At 42.2% G+C, this 18,495-nt stretch overlaps 1 protein-coding gene across 2 annotated transcripts in view; it reads left to right on the top strand.

The window, feature by feature from the left end:
* Positions 1 to 10,275, top strand: part of LOC129836043 (adenosine kinase-like) — a 30,851-nt gene extending 20,576 nt beyond the window's left edge. For both annotated transcript variants that reach the window (XM_055901793.1, XM_055901794.1), the window contains exons 4-11: positions 1,741 to 1,819; positions 1,961 to 2,133; positions 3,811 to 3,919; positions 5,947 to 6,117; positions 6,878 to 6,913; positions 7,001 to 7,115; positions 8,624 to 8,713; positions 8,857 to 10,275. In XM_055901793.1, coding sequence (XP_055757768.1) covers positions 1,741 to 1,819; positions 1,961 to 2,133; positions 3,811 to 3,919; positions 5,947 to 6,117; positions 6,878 to 6,913; positions 7,001 to 7,115; positions 8,624 to 8,713; positions 8,857 to 8,981 — 898 coding nt within the window. In that variant the 3' untranslated portion in view covers positions 8,982 to 10,275. The remainder of the gene's footprint in view (positions 1 to 1,740; positions 1,820 to 1,960; positions 2,134 to 3,810; positions 3,920 to 5,946; positions 6,118 to 6,877; positions 6,914 to 7,000; positions 7,116 to 8,623; positions 8,714 to 8,856) is intronic.
* The last annotated feature ends 8,220 nt before the right edge of the window (positions 10,276 to 18,495 follow it).

Genomic DNA, 18,495 nt, shown 5'->3' with positions numbered 1-18,495 from the left:
ACACACAGTTGTCAATAGTTTTAGCGGAGCTGGGGGTCTCCTTGCCCTCCAGCAGGCAAATTATTGATAAGGACCTATTAACTAAGCGTCTCAGAGAAGGAGTGCTGATTTGGGATCAGTTTTGCCAATTAGATCACAATTAATACGATTACATGGACACGGGGAACCTGATCCTAGATCAGCACTCTTAGGGGGCTTTCACGTTGAATTGTTTTGGAGCGTTTCTTTTACAACTCTAGTGCGTTTCCCCCCTAATTGGGTTTGTTTGGACTGGTGTGAACACTATCGCACTCGGGAGCGCACTAAACATTGCACCGTGGTTCACTGCAGGTGAGAACGTATGATTGGTTGCAAAATGCATCTCTGAAACATTCTGTGAGGAGAAGCGCATTTATGAGCGCATCCGATTAGGGGCGATGTGGATATAATATAATGGGAATAAAAGTTACTGAATAGCCTATTCACATTGCAGTTGGAGTGGCTATTGCTCAGTTTCCTCCCGCGTGTTGTTGGAAGACCAAAGCGAAAGTATTATGAAGATTGGGACACGCAAGTGATGCTTCATGATGCTCCTAGATGGATTTAACGTGAGCATTTTTTCCAATGAACAAATGACTTGCATGGACACGTGGTTTTTGTTTGGGAATTTTTGTTAGTTTGACATTTGGCAATGTGAAACCAACCGGACCAAAAAAAAGAAATACATTGTAACAAATAATCGGACTCTGATTCAAACTAAAGCGCAAAACTATGTGGGAAAGCCCTTACTCTGAGACGTTTGATTCATTCTGCCCCAGAAAATCTGTACATAATTAGTATATCTGGAGCATGTCCAGACAGAGTGAGCAACAGTCTCAGCTGTGCAGAGTTTTGTTGTAGCCTTGGGAGTTTCCCTCCGCTCGAATCCAGGCATTCTTATTGGTCGAGGAGAAACGTCTCACTGCAGGAGGCGTATTGAGACTAAGAAGTGTAACATTCATGACGTTGCAGATATAAATGAGTTGAATTATTCTACTCTTCAGACAATCATGTATGTTCTACACAATAGTTTTCTATCTGAACGTTTTGTAACTTTGTGTCATTCTGAACGGACCCCTGGTTTAGGTGTTTGAGCTGTGTCCTAGGTGTGTTGGCCCCCTTCCCCCCCCAGCCTTAGTCCATTCCTGTCCAGATGTTTGAGTTGTGACCAATACTGACCTCAGCTGTTCTGTTAGCACACAACCACCCTGCTCTAGTTGAGTCAGCAGACAGACTGGGCAGTAAACAAACCACTAAGGTTGGGAAATAGCTGTGCTGGAGGGGGAAGGCCTCTGATTCACTCCTGTGCGTCTCTTTCAGCCAATGGCGCAAACAGTCTCGCAAAATCTCATCCTTAGCTCTGTGTTCTGCTGGGCCAGCCCTATTTTAGCCCCCGTTTAACATGCATCCCCCCATTAATACACACGTGGACCCGCACATGTACGCACGCAAACACCTTCCTCTCTCCCCCTCTACCATCCCCTCTCCATCTCTCACACTATCTCTGTCTGTCTGTGTGTGTTATCAGTAGGTGATAAGGCTCCTATGTATAGAGAACATAACATGTTACTTGGAGCTACTGGGGCCATAATGGTCTTTAGCTCTGTCTCAGGAGAATATATGATGTTTCTCATACCGTATGTATTGAATCATAGTAAAGCTTGAAACCATATAACAAGCTTCCCTGTTGTCTTAAACATTGTACGTGCATGTGTGTTGTAGGTTTGAAGAGATTGTCAAAAAGTTTAAAGTAGAGTACCATGCCGGAGGAGCTACACAGAACTCTATAAAAATCGCCCAGGTATGACACACACACACACACATTTAGTCATTACACTATCCCACTGTACCTTTTTCAAAATGTGTAAAGGTTGCCCAGGTATGTTTCATTCACACACTGACACACTCCACACACTCTAACCTACTTGGAACACACACACAGTGGATGATCCAGGAGCCCCACAAGGTGTGTACGTTCTTCGGCTGTATCGGTGAGGATAAGTTTGGGGAGATTTTGAAGCAGAAGGCAGAGGAGGCCCACGTGGACGCCCACTACTATGAGCAAACAGAGGAGGCTACAGGGACCTGCGCCGCATGCATCACCGGAGACAACAGGTAAACACGACACTCTCATAATACACACATGCACACACTCCCAGGACAACAGGTCAAGACTCCACTCCATCTACAGTGGCAAGAAAAAGTATGTGAACCCTTTGTAATTACCTGGATTTCTGCATAGATTGGTCATAAAATTTGATCTGATCTTCATCTTAGTCACAACAATAGACAAACACAATGTGCTTAAACTAATAACACAGTAATTATTGTATTTTTTATTGTATATATTGAATTCATCATTGGAACATTCACAGTGTAGGTTGGAAAAAGTATGTGAACCCCTAGGCTAATGACTTCTCCAAAACATAATTGGAGTCTGGAGTCAGCTAACCTGAAGTCCAATCAATGAGATCAGATTCGAGATGGTTTGAGTTGCCCTGCCCTATACAAAACACTCACACAATTTGAGTTTGCTATTCACAAGAAGCATTACCTGATGTGAACCATGCCTCAAACAAAGATCTCAGATTAAGAATTACTTGCATAAAGCTGGAAAGGGTTACAAAAGTATCTCAAAAAGGCTTGATGTTCATCAGTCCACAGTAAGACAAATTGTCTATAAATGGAGAAAGTTCAGCACTGTTGCTACTCTCCCTAGGAGTGGCCGTCCTGCAAAGATGACTGCAAGAGCACAGTGCAGAATGCACAATGAGGTTAAGAAGAATCCTAGGGTGTCAGCTAAGACTTACAGAAATCTCTGAACATGCTAGCATCTCTATTGACGAGTCTACGATATGTTAAACACTAAACAAGAATGGTGTTCATGGGAGGACACCGCGGAAGACGCCACTCCTGTTGGAAGTTTGCAAAAGAGCACCTGGATGTTCTACAGCGCTTCTGGCAAAATATTCTTTGGACAGATTAAACTAAAGTTGAGTTGTTTGGAAGGAACACACAACACTATGTGTGGAGAAAAAAAGGCACAGCACACACATCAAAACCTCATCCCAACTGTAAAGTATGGTGGAGGGAGCATCATCGGTTTGGGGCTGCTTTGCTGGGCCTGGACAGCTTGCTATCATCAACGGAAAAATTAATTCACAAGTTTATCAAGACATTTTGCAGGAGAATGTAAGGCTATCTGTCCGCCAATTGAAGCTCAACAGAAGTTGGGTGACGCAACAGGACAACGACCCAAAACAAGTAAATCAACAACAGAATGGCTTCAACAGAAGAACATTTGCATTCTGGAGTGGCCCAGTCAGAGTCCTGACCTCAACCCGATTTAAAATGCTGTGGCATGACCTTGAGAGCGGTTCACACCAGACATCCTAAGAATATTGCTGAACTGAAACAGTTTTGTAAAGATGAATGATCCAGAATGCCTCCTGACCGTTGTGCAGGTCTGATCCGCAACTACAGGATATGTCAACCAGTTATTAAATCCAAGGGTTCACATACTTTTCCCACCCTACACTATGAATGTTTACATAGTGTGTTCAATAAAGACATGAAAACGTATAATTGTTTGTGTGTTATTAGTTTAAGCAGACTGTGTTTGTTTACTTGTTGTGACTTAGATGAAGATCAGATCAAATTGCATGACCAATTTGTGCAGAAATCCAGGTCATTCCAAAGGGTTCACATACTTTGTCTTACCACTGTAACTCCACTGTGTCCCTCTCATCAACTCCACTCGTTCTTCTCTTCCTTCCCCCCTCCCTCTCTCAGGTCTCTGGTAGCTAACCTAGCGGCTGCTAACTGTTATAAGAAGGACAAACATCTGGACTTGAAGGAGAACTGGAAACTGGTGGAAAAAGCCAAAGTTTACTATATCGCTGTGAGTAACAAAGACCACACACACTGAGTAGCATTGTTGATAACAGGCTGTGTAGCATTGTTGATAATATACTGTGTAGCATGGATTATAACAGGCTTAGTGGCATTGATTATAACATTCTATGTAGCATGGATTATAACAGGCTGTGAATAATTGATTATAACAGGCTTAGTAGCATGGAATAATAACATACTGTGTAGCATGGATTATAACAGGCATAGTAGCATTGATTATAACATACTGTGTAGCATTGGTTATAACAGGCTGCGTAGTATTGATTATAACATACTGTGTAGCATGGATTATAACAGACTTAGTAGCATTGATTATAACAGGCCGTTTAGCATGGATTATAACAGGTTTAGTAGCATTGATTATAACAGGCTGTGTAGAATTGATTATAACAGGTTTAGTAGCATTGATTATAACAGACTTAGTAGCATTGATTATAACAGGCCGTGTAGCATGGATTATAACAGGTTTAGTAGCATTGATTATAACAGGCTGTGTAGAATTGATTATAACAGGCTTAGTAGCATTGATTATAACATGCTTAGTAGCATGGATTATAACATACTGTGTAGCATTGGTTATAACAAGCTGCGTAGTATTGATTATAACATACTGTGTAGCATGAATTATAACAGCGTTAGTAGCATTGATTATAACAGGCTGTGTAGTATTGGTTATAACATACTGTGTAGCATGGATTATAACAGGTTTAGTAGCATTGATTATAACAGGCTGTGTATTATTGATTATAACATACTGTGTAGCATTGGTTATAACAGGCTGCGTAGTATTGATTATAACATACTGTGTAGCATAGATTATAACAGACTTAGTAGCATTGATTATAACAGGCTGTGTAGTATTGGTTATAACATACTGTGTAGCATAGATTATAACAGACTTAGTAGCATTGATTATAACAGGCCGTGTAGCATGGATTATAACAGGTTTAGTAGCATTGATTATAACAGGCTGTGTAGAATTGATTATAACAGGCTTAGTAGCATTGATTATAACAGGCTTAGTAGCATGGATTATAACATACTGTGTAGCATTGGTTATAACAAGCTGGGTAGTATTGATTATAACATACTGTGTAGCATGAATTATAACAGCGTTAGTAGCATTGATTATAACAGGCTGTGTAGTATTGGTTATAACATACTGTGTAGCATGGATTATAACAGGTTTAGTAGCATTGATTATAACATACTGTGTATTATTGATTATAACATACTGTGTAGCATTGGTTATAACAGGCTGCGTAGTATTGATTATAAGATGCTGTGTAGGTTTGATTATAACAGGCTGTGTAGCATTGATTATAACATACAGTGTATTATTGATTATAACAGGCTGTGTAGGATTGATTATAACATACAGTGTATTATTGATTATAACAGGCTGTGTAGGATTGATTATAACATACAGTGTATTATTGATTATAACAGGCTGTGTATTATTGATTATAACAGGCCGTGTGGGATGGATTATAACCGTCTGTGTAGCATTGATTATAACATGCTGTGTAGGATTGATTATAACAGGCTGTGTAGAATGGATTATAACCGTCTGTGTGGCATTGATTATAACATACAGTGTAGGATTGATTATAACATGCTGAGGCATTGATTATAACATGCTGTGAAGCATTGATTATAACATGCTGTGTAGCATTGATTATAACATGCTGTGTAGGATTGATTATAACATGCTGTGTAGCATTGATTATAACATACTGTTTAGGATTTATTATAACAGGCTGTGTAGGATGGATTATAACAGGCTGTGTAGCATTGATTATAACATGCTGTGTAGGATTGATTATAACATGCTGTGTAGGAAAGATTATAACATGCTGTGTAGGATGGATTATAACATGCTGTGTAGGTTTTGATTATAACATGCTGTGTAGGTTTTGATTATAACATGCTGTGTAGCATAATTACAGGCTCTGTGTAGCATTAGAACAGGCTGTGTCGTAGTGATAACAGGCTTTATTATCTCCTCTGTAGGGTTTCTTCCTGACGGTGTCTCTGGAGTCCATACTGAAAGTGGCCAAACACGCTTCTGAGAACAACAAGCTGTTCTCTCTGAACCTCTCCGCTCCCTTCATCTCCCAGTTCTTCAAAGACGCCCTCATGGAGGTCATGCCCTATGTGGATGTGCTGTTCGGCAACGAGACGGTAAACACACACACACCCTCATTCATTCATTTATCCAGTATCTAGGTACTTCTAGAGAGAGAGACAGACAGACTGATAGGTAGGTAGAGAGAAAGTGTGACAGGGAGAGAGGGACGGAAAGAAAGAGACCAATGGGCAAATAGGCAGAGAAAGGGCGACAGACACAAGTAGACAGACCGGGAGCGAGGGGACGATTGAGAGAGAGACCGACAGGCAGACGAGATAGGGCAACATGGAGAAATACACTGAATGTACAAAACATTAGGAACACCTTCCTTTTGCCCTCAGACTCAATTTGTCAGGGCATGGACTCTACAAGGTGTCGAAAGCGTTCCACAGGGATGCTGGCCCATGTTGTCTCCAATGCTTCCCACAGTTGTGTGAAGTTTCCTGGATGTTCTTTGAGTGGTGGACCACTCTTGATACACACGGGCAACTGTTGAGCCTGAAAAACCCAGGAGCATTGCAGTTCTTGACACCATACTCCTTTCAAAGGTACTTAAAATCTTTTGTCTTGCCCATTCACCCTCTGAATGGCACACATAAACGATCCATGTCGCAAGGCTTAAAATTCCTTCTTTAACCTGTCTCCTCCCCTTTAGCTACACTGATATGAAGTGGGATTTAACAGGGGACATCAGTAAGGGATGAAAGGTGAAAGTTATGTCAGGTGAAAGTTATGTCATGAAAAGAGCAGGTGTTCCTAATGTTTTGTACACTCCGTGTAAATGGCGACTCATGGGATATTTCTGTTTTTCAGGAGGCGGCCACATTTTCAAAAGAGCAAGGCTTTCAGGTGAGTGGACTGCGATTTGAAACACAAACACACACACACTCTTGTATATTAGTATAGCTTGTTTGTGACTATGGTGTGTGTTTGTAGACCGAGGACATCGAGGAGATTGCCAAGAAGGCCGAGGCTCTGCCCAAAGTCAACAAGAAGAGACCGAGAATCGTTGTCTTTACTCAGGGGAAGGACGGAACCATCATGGCCAAAGGTAACTACACACATACACACACGTTGACAGGCACACACACACTGACACTCGCACACTGATTCGAGTGCAGAAACTAGCCTGCCTTCAGCAACTCGTTGGAATTGGCCTATGTGTCTAAGGCTAAATAGAAGTGTTTCTTACACAAGAAATATGAAAACAATATGCATAACCATGGTAGCAATTGAACGGGAACAGTTTGGAGATCATGGGGAAATGATTCAACTAAAAGGTGAGGACACAACAGTTCACCGGACGCAAGACTGAATCCAAACATTACACTGTTGATTTTATGTGCATTTTACATTTACCGTACTTTTCGGCCGCATTTGTTGATAATGAAATCTGAAAACACTGATTCAATAACAGAAGACTATTCCTGAAAAATGTGGGGTAGGTGCAACATAAGACAAAAAAATTTACAAGGGTTTGAGTGAGAGGACTAACTGGTGTCTCCATGTGGCCACACACATCTACAAAGTGTGTGCAGTTCCTAAGCAATTCCAATGCACTTTTATGACTCAAAAAAGAGTCTTCAACTATAAGATACTTTTGAGGAACTAGAGCAGGCACACTTCTAGTTGTTTTGTTGGGAACACAGCCCTGCATCCCCGCCATCATACAATTACTGTTGTTTACGTCATCCCAAAACGGTCCATTCTAAATCACAATCTGGGTCAGGTGGGCATAGTTTGAACGCTTGTTCTATTGCCAACATGACTAGCTGTGTTATAAAATACGATCGTACAGTGTTAGGCTTTCACAAGGCAATTCAGAGAAGCCTATCGTGATCTTGGTGCGTATAGAGTGGATGCATTCAGGTGCGTGTGCCGCAGTGAATTTTCTTCACAATAAACAAACATGGGCTCATTCCGTTCGGAACAACCCAGTATGACATCATATCATCATGTAACTGTACATTAAACATTGACACTGTATATGACATAAGTTATTTAGTCACAGGTATGGCTTGCTTGTAATGACATCGAAGCAGTATTTATTATAATCCTCTTATTCTCAACATCTCATCTTTCAAAATACATTGAGTCATCGCAATTTGCGTCATTGCCCTCCCTGACAACAAAAGAAATGGTGCGCAGTGCTTAAATTCAGAACAGCTGTCAGTCTACACCCGTACAGATGTAGGATCTTAACTTGATCACTCTTTTGTTGCTGTGATTTTCCTGCACAGCAAGAAATGCATACTTGTAGTGTATTTTAGCTTTAAATTGGCTTCTAAAGTTGGTAATTTTCACTTTCAAATGTTAAACTTGATTTGCCCAAACAGAAAATGTCCGTTAATTATAATACACATAATAATTCACAGTTCCTGCAGTAGCAAATGGCTCAAATTATGACCCTATATCTGTACAGCGCTGTGAAGCGCAAAGCCAGAGTTCTGACATATATAGCATGATACTGTACAGCCACTACATTCCAATTTAGGTGCTTACTAGTGCCCAAATCTGCCATTTTCAACCCGTATACCATGTGTGTATGTGTGTGTGAAGGAGGTGACAAGGTGGAGACGTTCCCAGTGCTGAAGATTGACCAGAAGGACATTGTGGACACAAATGGAGCCGGAGATGCCTTTGTAGGAGGTACGTGTCCCTGAGTGTGTCTTTATTTGTGTGTTTATCTATGTGCATGAACGTTTTGGGTGGCTTCCTGTAGGGATATTTGTCTGGACCTTGGAGTTGGTCCTTGAGAAAGTTGAATCAGTGTGTGTGTGTGTGTCATGCAGGATTCCTGTCAGAGCTGGTCCAGGACAAGGACTTGGAACAGTGTGTGAAAGCAGGACACTACGCTGCCAACATCATCATCAGACGAGCAGGATGCACCTTCCCCGAAAAACCAGACTTCCACTGATGACCTGTAACCTTAATTACTGACCGCTTACCCCTACCCCTAACCCATCCACCCTTACCTCTGACCCTTACCTTCCAACTTAACGAAACCAGGCCCCCCCCCTGTCCTTTTTTTTCTTTCAACCATGCTTTCATCCAATCCATCCATATATCTGTCATTGCTTTCATCCCTTCTTCCCTTGTCTTTCTGCAACCAGACTTCTGTGCCTATTCTTCTTGTCCTACGCTAGGGGATGCTCTCGGGCCACACTGCCTGATACAGCAGTATCTGTATCTACTGATGTTCAACTGCCCTCCGTCATGACTCTGCGGAAGTCTACTGCCCTCTGTAAACACAGTTAGACTGAAGGTACTAACGTAATCCTGCCGATTCACAGTTAACTATCAGCCTCTCAATAAACGGTCATGTTTACACACACAGCAGGACGCTGCTGGAAACCGACTGCTGTCCAGTCTTCTCCTTGGAGACCGAGCTAAAGCCAAGTTAGTGAGTCGGGATTAGGTAACAGGTTAGGGACATGGTTGATGAGTTAGTTACGGATGGGTGGGTGGAATACCGTGATTTGATGCAGGAAGTTTCTGTTGAGAAGGTTGAAGATGATATCTAGGAGAACACCTCTATCAGAGATATTAAGAACACTGCACATAGAAATTAGATAGGAAGTGTCATTGTGATTTAGATTTCATCATTGATTTCATTGATTGATGTTTTATTATGACTGGAGGCTTATTGAAGCGGAGAAGTGTTGTTGCAGGGCAGTGTTGCTGTAAAACCAAACAGATTCCTTAACCTTAAAGCGCACAGTAAAAGTGTAAAGTGCTCTGTACACTTTGTAAATGTGTAAAGGCCTCTGTGTACTTTGTAAACGTGTCAAAGCCTCTTGAGTCATTAGTGATTTTTATGGCTGTTTTACAAATGATTCATATTTAAATAATACATTTTAACGTGATGCTGGTGTAGCCTGTAGATATAGGCTAATAAACACATTTCAGTTGGTCTAAAACAAAATATAATAGGCTTTTTATAATTTTATAAACAGCCTGTGTTATACGTCTCATAACAGTCTAGGAACCTTTGTGCAAATCTTTAGTTTGTAAAAGGGGAACTTGGTCTGCAGGGGCTGTGAGGCTTAGGTCAGAAGTAAGCACCTCTCATGTGTATGGTTGTTGATATCATTGAGTCTGCGTGTGGTATTGTGACTTGCTGCTTCTACAGAATACTTCACTCATTGTCCATTGACACTGGCTAGCGATCATTTTTTAAATAAAATTACTGTTATGATTCAGGAAAGGATCCTATGTATCCTCGACCCAAATTATCTAAAAATACAAAGGATATTTAATTAACAAATGTATTTTTGTCTTAATTTCCCCAGGTAAATTGAGAACACATTGTTATTGATAGGAGCCATCACCATATTGCTTTCAAAATATGAATGAAATGACAATATGGTTGATTTGTAATAGTGTATTTACTGTGTAATAACTTCACATTATGGCAATATACACATTTAACAAAGTACAATGGAGTTGAACATACAAGCAGTGATCATTCAGACAGAGTATACTGTATTATAGTTTCTTCCATTCATGTTGTTATAGCCCATCTCCTGTTTGCTTCTCTACTGATGAATGTGTGTGTGTGTCAGTGTCTTTAGTAGGTCCTCCTGTAGTTGTATATCCAGGTCTCTCAGTTGTTTCAGGGAGCCTCGATTGGGCAGGACGTCGCGTCACTGTCATACATGGGCAATAGCGTCGATCATCATATACCCCAGGACCAGCGTCACTGACCCATCACACAGTGCACCAAGATCTTGTCTGATTTACAGAATTGATGGTCATAAATCTGAGTCAGAACTTTTTGTTCACTACCACTTCCCCTTAAACAACCACCTCCCTTGGTTACAGTGCCTACTGATTCCATCTCTCTCTACTCCAGGGTTCCCCAACATTTTCTGGACACCGGCCAATCAGCTCCAAGTCATTTTAATTTGGGACATCTATTCCAAAGTATTCCCACGCATAATAGATCAAGTATTGTGAAAATTCACTTACGTGTAGTAAAAAGATAAGTCTTTTTTAAAAGAAGAATAGAACGTTTCTAAACACTTCTACATGAATGTAGATGATGTTGAATAATGATCAATAGACGCACAAATGCTAACCTCCCCTGTTATTGTAATGGTGAGAGGTTAGCATGTCTTGGGGGTATATTTGTGCATTTGTAGCTTTCTCACTCATTATCCACAATCATGGTAAACATCCACATTATTGTAAAATTGTTTAGAAACATTATTTACAATAAAAGTGACTCAAATGACACAATACATGATTTACCATTAATTTCTATTGGGCACAAAATGATCTGAAACAGAAACAAAACAAACAGCAAACGATTTCAACAAATGTGTAGAAACACAAGCTTGATGTAGTCATTGCGTGTTATGAATATGCGACCAAATACTTCACCTTTTACTACTTTAATACACATAAGTGAATTAGTCCCAATACTTTTGGTCCCCTAAAATGGGTGGTCTATGTACAAAAATTGCTGTAATTTCTGACCGGTTCACCCTGACAGCCCGGTGTAAACAGAAGACTGCTGTATGGAACGTCGTTTGGTACTATATAGTGCTGCAACCTATACGCATCACCCGGGACTAGCATTCATAAGCATTAAAATCACTTAAGCATGGCGGTGGAAAATGGTTTCATAAAGAAAGTACACATATCTTGCCCATACTTTTTTTCGATTTCTCGCCATTAAATCCAGTTAAGGAGGAAATCGACACCTTTGCAGCATGAATGGAGAATGTTTTAGATACAAACCTTTCCACCGGGGATACGAGTTTCTTGCCAGCTGCATACAATGCGTTTGGGCGGTAAAGACAAACGATTCAACATCGCCATCTGCCGGGGAATGGGAAAGAATACTCCTTTGCCATGTAAACGCATCACAGATTGAACAAAATGATTTGGAACATTTCTCATTACCTGGCTATACAGATTACCAATTCAGTATATTTAAAATGAGCGGTAATTCATAACTCGCACATTCCTGAATTAACTAGTTTAACTTTGATTGTTCGTCTAAACTGACGAGATCTGTGTCCAACATTAACTAGCTTGGCTAGTGGGTCAATGTCTAACGTAAACACTCGTTTCATGTCCCAATGATCGAATTTTACATTCATATGAAAGTAATTTGTTGAATAATTATCCCAATTTTCTTCGATGAAGTTTAACACCGGTGGGCATCAAATATGTTGCATTACCGCCACCTACTAGAGTATAACTCCCTTGTACTTTGCTTGAAAAATAAATAAACAAATACCATACCATCTAACTAACACTAAACTCCCTACATAAAAAAAAATAACACCACCCTACTCCACTATTTAAATCTATTTAGTTCTACCTCATGCCAACAACCTGAAAGGATGGCACATCATCACGCAATACACCCTGTAACTCTTCTGATGTCAAGTCTCGCACACCCAAATACTTCTCTGCAGCTGTCACCACAACCACAATTTTTCTGCGACTTATGTTCCATTCCTGCAGAACAGTTGATAACCATGGCTAAAATTGCAAAGAATCCAATCTTCCTGAAACATATATAACTTGTTGGCCTATCCCTCTGTACTGGTACAGATCTACTACTCCCACCACTCCTCAGGATACCTCCCCCTTGATCCATCTTCCTTTACTTTCTTCACTGACTCAGCATATGACAACTTCTGCGCTACTCTAACCCTGGAAACCTCAACCTGCCTCTCTCGCACGGGACATTTCTGATCCCCAGCCCCATGGGCACCCCTACAATTAAAACAGTTACAGAGTTTAATTAATGTGATAGGAAAAGGCTGCGGATGGATCAACATCATTGTAATTACTACACAATACTAACCAACTGGACAGAGTGAAAAGAAAGATGCCTGTACAGAATACACATTTGGAAAAACATGCATCCTATTTGCAACAAGGTACTAAAGTAATATTGCAAGAAATGTGGCAAAGCAATGAACATTTTGTCCTGAATAAAAAGTGTTATGTCTGGGGCAAATCCAACACATTACTCTCCATATTTTCAAGCATAGTGGTAGCTGCATTATGTTATGGATATGCTTGTAATCATTACAGACTGGGGAGTTTTTCAGAATAAAACAACTCAAAATGTAGTTAAGCACAGGCGAAATCCTAGAGGAAAACCTGGTTCAGTCTGCTTTCCATCAGGCACTGGGAGATTAATTCACCTTTCAGCAGGACAGTAACATTAAACACAAGGCCAAAACTACACAGTTGCTTAGCAAGAAAACAGTGAACGTTCCTGAGTGGCAGAGTTACAGTTTTGACTTAAATCTGCTTGAAAATGTCATGACTTGAAAATGGTTGTCTAGCAATGTTCAACAACCAATTTGACAGAGCTTGAAGAATTTTGAAAAATATAAATGGGCAAATATTGTACAACCCAGGTGTGCAAAGCTCTTAGAGACTTACCCAGAAAGACTCACAACTGTAATTGCTGTCAAATATGATTTTAACATGTATTGACTTAGGGGTGTGAATAGTTATGTAAATGAGATAATTCTGTATTTAATTTTCAATACATTTTCAAAAATGTCTAAAAACATGTTTTCACTTTCACAATATGAGGTATTGGATGTAAATGGGTGAGAACAAAAATATATTTAATCCATTTAGAATTCAGGCTGTAACAACAAAATGTGGAATAAGTCAAGGGGCATGAGTACTCTCTGAAGGCACTGTATATACAGTGGGGCAAAAAAGTATTTAGTCAGCCACCAATTGTGCAAGTTCTCCCACTTAAAAAGATGAGAGAGGCCTGTAATTTTCATCATAGGTACACTTCAACTATGACAGACAAAATGAGGAAAAAATATCCAGAAAATCACATTGTAGGATCTTTAATGAATTTATTTGCAAATCATGGTGGAAACTAAGTATTTGGTCACCTACAAACAAGCACGATTTCTGGCTCTCACAGACTCCTCTGTCCTCCACTCGTTACCTGTATTAATGGCACCTGTTTGAACTTGTTATCAGTATAAAAGACACCTGTCCACAATCTCAGTCACACTCCAAACTCCACTATGGCCAAGACCAAAGAGCTGTCAAAGGACACCAGAAACAGAATTGTAGACCTGCACCAGGCTGGGAAGACTGAATCTGCAATAGGTAAGCAGCTTGGTTTGAAGAAATCAACTGTGGGAGCAAATATTAGGAAATGGAAGACATACAAGACCACTGATAATCTCCCTCGATCTGGGGCTCCACGCAAGATCTCACCCCGTGGGGTCAAAATTATCACAAGAACGGTGAGCAAAAAACCCAGAACCACATGGGGGGGCCTAGTGAATGACCTGCAGAGAGCTGGGACCAAAGTAACAAGGCCTACCATCAGTAACACATTACGCCGCCAGGGACTCAAATCCTGCAGTGCCAGACGTGTCCCCCTGCTTAAGCCAGTACACGTCCAGGCCCGTCTGAAGTTCGCTAGAGAGCATTTGGATGATCGGGAGATTGGGAGAATGTCATATGGTCAGATGAAACCAAAATAGAACTTTTTGGTAAAAACTCAACTCGTCGTGTTTGGAGGACAAAGAATGCTGAGTTGCATCCAAAGAACACCATACCTACTGTGAAGCATGGGGGTGGAAACATCATGCTTTGGGGCTGTTTTTCCTTTACACGGACGACTGATCCGCGTAAAGGACAGAATGAATGGGGTCATGTATCGTGAGATTTTGAGTGAAAACCTCCTTCCATCAGCAAGGGCATTGAAGATGAAACGTGGCTGGGTCTTTCAGCATGACAGCTTAAATAGAGACCGAGGCGGGAAGACCCGGTTCACCGGCAACCCCCAATCCCCTTCGTACGCAGCCAACTGCCCACAGGTGCGCCATGCGGCCGTGCCTAACGGGGAAAGGGAGGATGGAGCTGGTCAGGCGCAACCCAGGCGAAAAGGAGATACGGGGAACCGGGCTTGGGCCGAAGCCACCCTCCCGGCCAAGAACCCCTCGCCGAGGGAAGGGATAGGCGGGGGGCGTGAGCCCCCTACCCTACCCAACCCACAGCAGAGTTTTGTTTTTGGAGCACGGCCCATTAACTATCCTTCCGCAGGTTCACCTACGTAAACCTTGTTACGACTTTTACTTCCTCTAGATAGTCAAGTTTGATCGTCTTCTCGGTGCTCCGCCACGGCGCCGATCAACTCGACCTATGACCCGCGCTTACTGGGAATTCCTTGTTCATGGGAAATAATTGCAATCTCCAATCCCTATCATCAGTGGGGTTCAGCGGGTTACCCACGCCTTCCGGCGAAGGATAGACACATGCTGATCTGCTCAGTGTAGCGCGCGTGCAGCTCCGGACATCTAAGGGCGTCACAGACCTGTTATTGCTCAATCTCGTGTGGCTGAACGCCACTTGTTCCTCTAAGAAGTTGGACGCCGACCGCTCTGGGCCGCATAACTAGTTAGCATGCCGGAGTCTCGTTCGTTATCAGAATTAACCAGACAAATCGCTCCACCAACTAAGAATGGCCATACACCACCACCCACAGAATCGAGAAAGAGCTATCAATCTGTCAATCCTTTCCGTGTCCGGGCCGGGTGAGGTTTCCCATGTTGAGTCAAATTAAGTCGCAGGCTCCACTCCTGGTGGTGCCCTTCCGTCAATTCCTTTAAGTTTCAGCTTTGCAACCAGACTCCCCCCGGAACCCAAAGACTTTGGTTTCCCGGACGGTGCCCAGTAGGTCATGGGAATAACGCCGCCGGATCGCTAGTTGGCAACGTTTATGGTCGGAACTACGACGGTATCTGATTGTCTTCGAACCTCCGACTTTCATTCTTGATTAATGAAAACATTCTTGGCAAATGCTTTCGCTTTCTTCCATTTTGCGCCGGTCCAAGAATTTCACCTCTAGCGGCACAATACGAATGCCCCCGGCCGTCTCTCTTAATCATGGCCCCAGTTCAGAAGAAAAACCCACAAAATAGAACCGGAGTCCTATTCCATTATTCCTAGCTGCGTTATTCAAGCAACCGGGCCTTCTTTGAAAACTCTAAAGTAAACGCTTCAAACCCCGTGGGACACTCAGTTAAGAGCATCGAGGGGGCGCAAAGAGGCAGTGGCTGGGACAGGCGGTAGCTCGCCTCGTGGCGGACCGCCAGCTCGATCCCGAGATCCAACTACGAGCTTTTTAACTGCAGCAACTTTAAGATACGCTATTGGAGCTGGAATTACCGCAGCTGCTGGCACCAGACTTGCCCTCCAATGGATCCTTGTTAAAGGATTTAAAGTGTACTCATTCCAATTACAGGGCCTCGAAAGAGTCCTGTATTGTTATTTTTCGTCACTACCTCCCCGAGTCGGGAGTGGGTAATTTGCCTGCCTGCTGCCTTCCTTAGATGTGGTAGCCGTTTCTCAGGCTCCCACTCCGGAATCGAACCCTGATTCCCCGTTACCCGTGGTCACCATGGTAGGCACAGAAAGTACCATTGAAAGTTAATAGGGCAGACATTCGAATGAGTGGTCACCGCCACAAAGGGCGCACGATCAGCTCGAGGTTATCTATAGAGTCACCACCTTCTTAACATGCAACATGTCAGGATCCCTCTGTTGACAAATATTGTCTGGTTTCTCTACTCCTACCAACATTATTACTTCAATTTCAATCCTTTCTTCCACTCTTCTCAGACCTCCACATAGGAGACATGCTGGACAGTCCTTATTTGTACCACCTCTGTCTCCTTCACCCTAACTGGACCCTTCAGAAATTTGGGTGCATGTTCACTACCACAATTGTAGCATTTAAGCTCAGCTGGCATACGATACCCCTCCCGCCTACATACACTTGAGACTCTTCATAAAAAACAATAGAATGGATGGATTGGCATTTCTCACTCCATCCACCACGTGGGTCAGTCGGTGTGCACCAACCACTTGATCCAATTCTTCACAGAGTGACTTCGGATAGTATTATGACCCCTTGACTTTTTCCACATTTTGTTACATTACAGCCATATTCTAAAATGTATTAAATTGTTTTTTTCCTTCATCAATCTACACACAATACCCCATAACGACAAAGCTAAACAGGTTCAGAATGTTTTGCTCATTTATAAAAAATTCAAAACTGATATCACATTTACATAAGTATTCAGACACTTTACTCAGTACTTTGTTGAAGCACCTTTCACAACGATTACAGCCTCGAGTCTTCTTGGGAATGACGTTACAAGCTTGGCACACCTGTATTCGGGGAGTTTCTCCCATTCTTCTCTGCAGATCCTCTCAAGCTCTGTCAGGTTGGATTTGGAGCGTTGCTGCAAAGCTATTTTCCGGTCTCTCCAAAGATGTTCAATCTGGTTCAAGTCCAGGCCACTCAAGGACATTAGAGTCTTGTCTCGAAGCCACTCCTGCTTTGTCTTGTCTGTGTGCTTAGGGTCGTTGTCCTGTTGAAAGGTGAACCTTCACCCCAGTCTGAGGGCCTGAGCGCTCTGGAGCAGGTATTCATCTCTGTACTTTGCTCCGTTCGTCTTTCCCTCGACCCTGACTAGTCTCCCAGTCCCTGCCTCCGAAAAACGTCCCCACAGCATTATGCTGCCACCACCATGCTTCACCATAGGGATGGTGCCAGGATTCTTCCAGACGTGATGCTTGGCATTGAGGCCAAAGAGTTCAATCTTGGTTTCATCAGACCAGAGAATTTTGTTTCTCATGGACTGAGAGTCTTTAGGTGCCTTTTGGCAAACTCCAAGTGGGCTGTCATGTGCCTTTAAGTGAGGAGTGGCTTCTGTCTGGTCACTCTACCATAAAGGCCTGATTGGCGGAGTGCTGCAGAGATGGTTGTCCTTCTGGAAGGTTCTCCTATCTCCACAGAGGAACTCCAGAGCTCTGTCAGAGTGACCATCGGGTTCTTGGTCACCTCCCTGACCAAGACCCTTCTTCCCTGATTGCACAGTTGGGCCAGCTCTGGGAAAAGTTTTGGTGGTTCCAAACTTCTTCCATTTAAGAATGAATGAGGTCACTGTGTTCTTGGGGACCTTCAATACTGCAAATGTTATGCTACCTTTCCCCAGATCTGTGCCTCAACACAACACTGTATGTTGACAACACAACACTGTGTGCGAACAATTCCTTTGACCTCATGGCTTGGTTTTTGCTCTGACATGCACAGTCAACCTTATATAGACAGGTGTGTGCCTTTCCAAATAATGTCTAATCAATTATATTTTCCACAGATGGACTCCAAGGATGAAACATCACAAGGATGATCAATGGAAACAGGATGCGCCTGAGCTCAATTTCGAGTCTAATAGCAAAGTGTCTGAATACTTATGTAAAGAAGGTATTTCTGTTTTTTATTTTTAATAAATTAGCCAACATTTCTAAAAACCTTTGTCATTATGGGGTATTGTGTGTAGATTGCTAAGGATTTTAAAAATGTAATCAATTTTAGAATAAGGCTTTAACGTAACAAAATGCAG

Source organism: Salvelinus fontinalis, chromosome 37, assembly GCF_029448725.1.
Source record: "Salvelinus fontinalis isolate EN_2023a chromosome 37, ASM2944872v1, whole genome shotgun sequence".
NCBI lineage: Eukaryota > Metazoa > Chordata > Actinopteri > Salmoniformes > Salmonidae > Salvelinus > Salvelinus fontinalis.
The sequence above is the reverse complement of the archived record's forward strand: the minus strand, read 5'-3'. Positions and strand labels throughout refer to the sequence as shown.